The sequence below is a fragment of the Kryptolebias marmoratus genome, linkage group LG15 (genome assembly GCF_001649575.2).
Source record: "Kryptolebias marmoratus isolate JLee-2015 linkage group LG15, ASM164957v2, whole genome shotgun sequence".
NCBI lineage: Eukaryota > Metazoa > Chordata > Actinopteri > Cyprinodontiformes > Rivulidae > Kryptolebias > Kryptolebias marmoratus.
In genome coordinates, this window is record NC_051444.1 from 311,500 (window position 1) to 320,208 (window position 8,709).

The 8,709-nt window shown below is 46.9% G+C and overlaps 2 protein-coding genes across 2 annotated transcripts in view; both read right to left on the reverse strand.

The window, feature by feature from the left end:
* The window catches only part of LOC108251389 (transmembrane channel-like protein 3), an 18,062-nt gene extending 13,407 nt beyond the window's left edge, over positions 1–4,655 (reverse strand). The window contains exons 1-3 of the mRNA XM_017441666.3: positions 3,071–4,655; positions 1,748–1,894; positions 909–984 (exon numbers count right to left, since the gene is read on the reverse strand). Of these exons, the coding sequence (XP_017297155.1) occupies positions 909–984; positions 1,748–1,894; positions 3,071–3,189 (342 nt within the window). The 5' untranslated portion in view covers positions 3,190–4,655. The remainder of the gene's footprint in view (positions 1–908; positions 985–1,747; positions 1,895–3,070) is intronic.
* Positions 4,656–4,806: 151 nt separating this feature from the next.
* efl1 (elongation factor like GTPase 1) lies at positions 4,807–8,477 on the reverse strand. Its single transcript, XM_037979939.1, has 6 exons — positions 8,046–8,477; positions 7,851–7,977; positions 7,549–7,753; positions 6,645–7,300; positions 5,765–5,949; positions 4,807–5,544 (listed from the first exon to the last, which is right to left on the reverse strand). The coding sequence occupies exons 1-6, from the start codon at positions 8,094–8,096 to the stop codon at positions 5,356–5,358; spliced, it is 1,413 nt and encodes a 470-aa protein (XP_037835867.1). The 5' UTR covers positions 8,097–8,477; the 3' UTR covers positions 4,807–5,355.
* Positions 8,478–8,709: the final 232 nt, after the last annotated feature.

The window sequence follows — 8,709 nt, forward strand, 5'->3', positions numbered from 1 at the left end:
GCTGTCTGCAGCTGTCTGTCTGTCTGCAGCTGTCTGCATCTGTCTGTTTGCCTGTCTGTCTGCAGCTGTCTGCCTGCAGCTGTCTGCATGCAACTGTCTGCCTGTCTGTCTGCATCTGTCTGTCTGTCTGTCTGCAGCTGTCTGTCTGTCTGTCTGTCTGCCTGTCTGCAGCTGTCTGTCTGCATCTGTCTGTCTGTCTGCATCTGTCTGTCTGTCTGCAGCTGTCTGCCTGTCTGCCTGTCTGTCTGCCTGTCTGTCTGGAACATAACTGTGTTTTCAGAGGAAGGTCAGGCGACAGCAGCTTTTATTCCAACATCTTCTCCTCTGCAGTGCAGAGAATCAGCCGAAGCTCTGTCAGCATGTTTCAGCTGTGGAGATAAATACACCTCATAGATTACAGAGAGGAGGGAGGAGCCTGAACCGGCAGCCATGTTGATAGTGCTCCTCACAGTGTGGGACTTGTTGTGTTTTTCTGTTTGATCTGAACTTAAACAGTTCGGTTCTTGTTGTCGGTCAGAAGAAGTCACATGCACGTAAAACCCTCAGCACTCCTCTGAAGTCTCAAAAAGAATGAAAATGTCTGGATAAGTTTAAAAAAGTAAACAGAATCTGGAAAAACATGAATGTTTCCAGATTTCTTTTAACCTGTTGCATTTTCTAAAACAGAAATTTCTAAAGCTTGTTCAAACGAGAAGCCGATCTGCAGACCTGCAGCGTTTGTGGCTGAAGGTCATTTTCAGAAAGACACCTGAGGTTAACACCTGCTGAAGGAGCAGAAAGTCTGTGCAGTCTTAGTCTGGAGAGATCACTCCCACTTCTTGATGAAGACGATTCTTACTTCCCGTTTAAGACAACGGCCACTTTCTTTGTTTCGGATCATTTCTGCGGCTGTAACTGAGGATACGTACATCAGCTCCGGCTGTCTGGTACCCCCTGGTTCTGGTCAGCTGGCCTTCGTACTTCAGGACAATCTCTCTCGCCTGCCTGGAAGCAGAAACACCGGCTGTGATTCTACTGGATTCACTGGTAGATAAAGCTCAAACAGTTTCTAAAACCATTAAACCGGTAAAAGCAGACGGGTCAGGAACCGCTCAGTTAAATGTTGGTGTTACAGCCCATAAACACACTGAACTCTAAAAACAAAAACTATTTCATCTTTAATTCCTCACAGGTTGGGTCATAAATCTGTGCTCCCAGTCAAAGAATAAAGGCTGGTTCTGGTTGGTGGTCCTGCAGCAGAGTAATGGCCGATGTTCAGCCTGGGTGTAAAAACGCAGACTTGCAGCTCGTCCCTGATGAAGGTAATAAAAGCTCTGCAGTAATAACATCTCGCTCGTATAAAATCTGTTAGCCACGGCACAAACTCAGCACATCTGAGTGGATTTATTCTGCCTCAGCCTGGTTTTTATCTGAAAACATTTAGTCTGCTGGACTCCTGCAGATAATATTAGAGGCGAACTGAAGAAACGTGAGTGTTCAACTGAGACATAACTAATAAAATCACTTTCAGTCTGATTTGTTCAAGATTATAGCAGCCATTTCTTTCAACAAATGTCTAAATAAATTCAACAGAGAGATTTCATCTATGTTTCATTCCATTAAATCTATATTCTAACTGCAGGCTGAACCCAGCTGCTGTCAGCCCAGAAACACGCAGGAGACTGGTTCTGGTTCTGGTTCTGGTTCAACCCCCACCCCACAGGAAAAGCGTGTGCGAGCAGAGGGAAGGGAAAACGAGCGGAGCTACTTGAGGACTCTGAGTTTGCGTCTCATCGGCCACGGTCGGGTCCGGATGTTGGCGATGATCTCCTTCTGGTACTGGATGTTCTGGAACATTTCCTCTGGGTCGTTGCTGTCCACCCCCTCATCATCTTTACCTTCATCCTCCGACGAACTGCAGGCCAAAAACAACCAGAGCAGAACTTCAGGACCCAGTGGTCTCAAGCTGCGGCTCTGGGCCCACATGTGGCCCCTTGTATCTTTGACTACAATTAAAATGGAAATGATTTATATTCATTAAAGAAACGGTTAATTTTTCTGCGTTCTTTTATATAAGTTGTGTTAGAAGTTTGTGTTAACATGTATCTCTAAAATCCAACAGAGAACTTAATCTTTTTAACACATTCAAGCAGAAAGCTGAAAGGAAATAACAACATTCACCATTAAACACATAAAACACATTATTATACTCTGACATGCTGAAATAAGGCGTTTTACAAAATAAAAGTCCTTGTGATAACTCTTTAGTTGAACATGTTTGGCTTTTTATCCAGCGGTCTGTTTCAAGCTTTAAACTCACGGGCAGTTTAACTCCCTCCCCTTCCACCAGAGGGTTGTTAGGGTCTTTAAGACTAACAGCTCTGGGACACTGTGATGAAATCAGACCCTGTGATGAGATCAAACAGCTGTGATGAGATCAGACCCTGTGATGAGATCAGACAGCTGTGATGAGATCAGATCCTGTGATGAGATCAGACAGCTGTGATGAGATCAGACAGCTGTGATGAGATCAGACCCTGTGATGAGATCAGATCCTGTGATGAGATCAGACAGCTGTGATGAGATCAGACAGCTGTGATGAGATTAAACAGCTGTGATGAGATAGACAGCTGTGATGAGATCAAACAGCTGTGATGAGATCAGACAGCTGTGATGAAATCAGACAGCTGTGATGAGATCGGACCCTGTGATGAGATCAAACAGCTGTAATGAGATCAAACAGCTGTGATGAGATCAGACAGCTGTGATGAGATCAGACAGCTGTGATGAGATCAGACAGCTGTGATGAGATCAAACAGCTGTGATGAGATCAGACAGCTGTGGTGAGATCAAACAGCTGTGGTGAGATCAGACAGCTGTGATGAGATCAGACAGCTGTGGTGAGATCAGACAGCTGTGATGAGATCAGACAGCTGTGATGGATTCGGTTTAAGCGATGAAGAGGAGTAGCTGGAAACTGATTCTGTTCAGATAACAATTGGCAGCTGCAGGAAGTCCATCAGAACCTATCCCTGAGACAGGGGGGTTCTAGAGAAGTTCTGATCAGAGTGTAGAAAAGAGTCCAACTCACCCCTGATGGTCCTGGTAGGCTGAATAAATCCTCCTGGAGTTCTTTCGAACACTTTTATGTCTCTTGGTTGCAGACAGACCCCTGCTGCTCACGGCCAGAGGCTCAGAACCGGAACTCATGCTGGTTCTGATCCGTCAAGGGGCAGAAGATACCTGCTGCTGAGGAGGGTCTGAGGTGGACCTGCTGCTGAGGAGGGTCCGAGGTAGACCTGCTGCTGAGGAGCAACAGGACGTCTTGAAAGACTGAAACAGAGTCATCAGTCCAATCACAGCCTGTTCAGATCCCTTAAAGGGACAGTACCAGATCCTGCACACACACACACACACACACACATCCCACAGACAAACACACACACACTTATGCTTGTATTTCCAGTCTCAGTAGGACATTGTACTGGCTCTTCCATTCATCTCTAAACCTCTGACCCAAAATGAGTGTTTTTAGATGAATGACAGAGTTCTGGTTCTGAGGTTCTGCTGCCGCCTGACTCTGCTCAGTTATTCATGAAACAGAGGAACAGATGGATGATGGAGATAAAGGAGAACAGGAGGTCTCACAGGCGTCTTCGGTTTAATTAGTGACTCTTTGGACGTTTTCTGCACAAAAGGAACATCTGCGACACACAGGAAGTGACTTTATTAGATTAGATTTTATAAATATTTATTCTAAGCACGATGACAGAACCTTCAGTTTCCCAAACACCTGAATTATTTTCATCGTTGCTGCTAAAAGGTGATGGTGGGTGATAATGTTTTTGCTCCTGTCTGTTTGTTTGTTAGCAGATTACCTCCTGAACCACGGCTGGAATTTTAATGAAACTCAAAAGTTAAATTATTGTACACACACACACACCTTATATACTGTAGTTGATGGGAAATGTTTGTTTTTCTCAGCTTTCAGAGTAAAATCGGATTAGTGTTGAGTTTTACGGGTAGCACTCAGCCTCTGACAACAAATCATTTCAAAGTGGATTTTCTTTATAAAAATTAGATCTTCTGTGTTTGATTATTTGTTCCTTTACGCTAAAATAAACAGCTGAGTCATGTTGGCCAATAGAAACCAGATTTGGTGTTTTAAATTCAGATTAGTCCTATTTCTCCTGTCAGAGAGCTGTTTCCTGATGGTTTGATTTTCCTAAAAGCTTTTCAAGCTGCTGAAGCTGAAGGTTAAACCGTAGATCTGCAGCTCCACAAAACCTTCATTATTAGTAATATCACTAGTTTAGGTCTTATTCCAACTGCTCAGTTTTCAGGTGACATGGAGGCGGAGCTATGGTTTATAAAAGGTGAACATCATCATGAGGTCAACATTAGCAAACAGCTCATTTCTGCTTTCAGAGAGAAATGAGTCAAATGTTGTTCAGGTTCCTTAGAGTCCGACAGGATTTCTCCTTTAGTCTCCAAATCTGAAACAAACAGGAAGGAACAGGAACTTCTGCACTTTCTTTAAAATTCTTTATTAAAACCAGGTTTAGGTGCCGAGGTCATCAGAACCAGTTTCAAGGTTCTAGTTTTAATCAGATTAAACAGAAAACATGTTTAACATGTTGGTGTTTTAATAAACTGTGAGTAAAACAAGTGTCAGCGTTCCTCTTCAATCAGAGAAACTTTAAAGAACAAAGATGCTGATTGTGAATTTATCTGCTCAGGACAGGAAGTGAGCTGGAGAAACCGGATGTGACGTAAACGCAGCCGTTTGGCGCCCTCTGGTGGCCGTAAGGAAACAAAACAGCTCCATAAGCAAAAAGAAATTTACTTTTTATTTAAACAGTTCATGTTTTTATAATACACTAAAAAGTAGCATGACTTCAAATGCTGATAAATAATTAAATTTAAATCTGTTTGTCTGAACAGATGTTTGTTCTTAAAGGTTTAATTAAATATAACTGGAGTTCAAACTGGTTTTCTGCAGCTTTAAGTCTTTATTTGACTTAATGTTGGAAATTAAAAACAGCTTCAACAGAAAATACAGAGAATAAACCTCAGATCGTCTCTGTTCTCTTTATTTTAACCGTCAGACACACAGAACCTCTTTTAGAACCCTGACTAATCATGAAAAGGTTCTCTTATCAGCCAGAGTCTGAAGCTGGAACACAAATAATCTCATTCTCTCCAAACGGAACGAGATTTACTCCGGATTCGAGCTGGAATGGGTTCTTCAGGGTAGAACTCAACCTTATTCTGAGCACGACACAGGCAAAAGGAACACGGTGGAACCGTGTGGTGGAGAACACGTCTGAACACTGCCATGGAACCCTGCGGTGGAACCCTGTGGTTCTCTTCCTTCTACTTGTTCTTGCCCAGGGTTCTCTGCTTCTCTGCGTGCTCCACAATCTTCTCCTCCACATACAGACCTTTCCGGCGGCGGACGGCGTTCATGTACTTCAGCGCCTGGTTCTCAGAATCTGCTTTCTCTCCAAAGTGCAGATATTCTTCTTCTGTGGTGGGAACCCAGAAAGGATCGCTGCTGATCACCTGGAACAGACGGGAACACAGATTAACGGGTCGCAGAAGAACCCCTGTGCCGTTTGGGTCGTTCTGTGCCGCAGGAAGACGTGTTGCATCACTTCCTGTTTGTTCCGTTCCTGTTTTCACAGTAAAAATGGTGGTAAATTAAAGGCCTCTGCCGGTGAGAAACACCAACGTTAGCTGTGGCGGCCATCTTGAATCAGTTGTAGACACACAGATCCCTCACCTCCCAGTGGCTGAAGACCAGCTGAGGACTGGCCAATCCACTCGTTCTCTTACGGATCTCATCTGCGAAGCCGAAGCTCTCGGCGACGGGAAGAACCGCCTTGATGATGAACATATCCGTCCCTTCCTTCATCTCCTCGTGGAGAACTCGACCTTCTCGCTTCCCGAGAACGCCGTAAACCCGCCCTGGTGGAGCAGAACCAGGAAGTCAGAGAACCCAGAACTGTTTGGAGCTCGAGCTCAAAGGACAGAAATCGTTTTAAAACTTCAGGTTTTATAGAAAGATTTCCTCCTAAATGACTCCGTATCTGTTACCATGGCAACAAGCGAGAAAACCTGCTGAGATTTCAACAGTCTGAGTGTCAAAAACCTGACTCACCTGGAAAGGTGAGACAGAACCAAAGGGGACATTCTCCTGATGTTTGAACCGTTGTCCTAAAAGGACCTCCTCATGTTTATCTGCAGGACTTTAGTCTGATTTATAAAATATTTATAAACATCTGCTGAAATAATCAGGACAGATTTATTCCTTAAAGGGATGATTAATTTTTGATTTAAAGTTGTGTTTCAAACTGTTGGACCTTCATGAGAACCTGAGGAACCTGAGGAACCTTCAAGATTTCAGCCTGTTTACAGAACAAACAGCTGCTGGGAGTTGTGTGTAGTTTGGTGTGTAGTTGTGTGTAGTTTGGGGTGTAGTTGTGTGTAGTTTTGTGTGTAGTTGTGTGTAGTTGTGTTTAGTTGTGTGTAGTAGCACCAGCGGCTGCACCCCGCAGCCTCTGGAGACAGCGTCTCACTGAAGGACGAGTGTTTGAGACGCTGCCGTCCTTCAGAGGCTGGTGTTGAGACCGTAGGGGTCAAAGTTCAAAGTGTTTTCTCACCCAACACGTCTGCGGTGGCGATGATTTCACAGGTGTACATGGCAGCCATGAGTCTCTGAGGCTGCGCCTGGAAGGCCTGACGGCACGCCTCCTTCACGGCGGCGATGAGTTGACCCGAAACTGGTCCGTAGCAGTCTGACGGGTCTGTTCTCCGTTCGGGCCCCGCTGTCCCGTCCTCGCTGCCGTCTGCTGAAGCCTGCTGGGACTTAGAGTCTTCCTTCGTGGGCAGGATGTCCCACCTGTCCACAGAGAAGCAGACCCCCATCAGGGGCTCCTCACACATCGGACCTGCCAGAGCCGCCAGCTGGAAGCCGCTGATGACGCTGTTGTCAAAGTCTCTGAGAGCTGCTGGGGCTGCACCTGGGGCTGCACCTGGAGCTGCACCTGGGGCTGCACCTGGGGCTGCACCTGGGGCTGCACCTGGAGCTGCACCTGGAGCTGCACCTGGGGCTGCACCTGGAGCTGCACCTGGAGCTGCACCTGGAGCTGCACCTGAAGCTGCACCTGGGGCTGCACCTGGAGCTCCACCTGGAGCTGCACCTGGAGCTGCACCTGAAGCTGCACCTGGATCAGTTCTGTCCCTCCAAGCCAGGCACTGCCACACAGAGGGTCTGCTGTAGTCCTTAATGCTGTTCAGCAGAATGTTGGGACCGTACCTGGAACAATAGAACAATACTCCGTTAATCAGAACTCTAAAGGTCAGAAAGACAGTTCTGACAGACAGTCTCCTTCAGAACAGGGGGTCCAGTTAGGTCCAGTCAGGGGTTCCAGTCGGGTCCAGTCAGGGGTTCCAGTCGGGTCCAGTCAGAGGGTCCAGTCGGGTCCAGTCAGGGGGTCCAGTCAGGGGGTCCAGTCAGTGGGTCCGGTCAGGTTCAGTCAGGGTAAAACAGCAGTACAGTCAGACCTGCGAGGCCCAAAAGCCCAGATCCGATCCACAGCGTTCTTCCACTTCCGTCCCTGCAACAAAGTCTCCAGTTGGACCTTCAATCCAGCGATGTCCTCCAGGGTCCTGATGCTGAGGTCCAGGGTCCTGCCCTCCCTAAGGGACATGTTGATCAGCTCCAGAGTCCGAATCAACTCAGAACTTCTCTCCAACAGCCCGGTCACCTCTGAGCAGAAAAACATGATTACCCGCTGGTCTTTATGGAGCAGTCAGAGGTCCAGACTCACCGACCCGCTCTCGGTCTGAATGTGGTTCTGTCCCACCTTGTGGTAAGGGGACGGCCCGGATGCTGACGGTGGCCTGTCTGTTGGGAGTGGTCAGGGTAACGAGACCACCAGGGTCCACCTGAAGGGTGCTGGATGAGCGGCCCTGAGGAGCTTCTTCCTTCAGCTGCCAAGGAAACGAAACGTTTCATTTCAGAATAATTCAAATCCTCGGGTTCGGCTTCAGCACCTCACCTGATGAATAACAGCAACTTTCTGCTGTTTGCCCAGATCCTCGTTCACCATGTCCACCTTGGGAGGACGGACCACCGTCTCTCTGAAGGGAATGATCGGCTTCGACACGCTGATCCTGATTTTAGCAAACCTTCACAAACAGACAGATTCTAAGGATTTCTGTTCGAAAACTTCCGTTTGAAGTTAGATCAGAAGATTATTTACTACGAGTCCCTGGAATCAAGAGGCGGTGATTTCAGGAACAAAAACTAATTACAGCAAAAAACTATTTTACTGTTACAGCCTGAGCTCATTCTGACCCGTTTTAACTCGTTCTGACTCGCTCTGACTCGTTCTGACTCCCTCTGACTCGTTCAGACTCGCTCTGACTCGTTCTGATTCGCTCTGACTCGCTCTGACTCGTTCTGACTCGCTCTGACTCGACTCGCTCTGACTCGCTCTGACTCGACTCGTTCAGACTCGCTCTGACTCGACTCGTTCAGACTCGCTCTGACTCGACTCGTTCAGACTCGCTCTGACTCGACTCGCTCTGACTCGACTCCTTCAGACTCGCTCTGACTCGACTCCTTCAGACTCGCTTTGACTCGTTCAGACTCCCTCTGACTCGTTCAGACTCCCTCTGACTCGCTCTGACTCGCTCTGACTACACACATATGGACTGAAA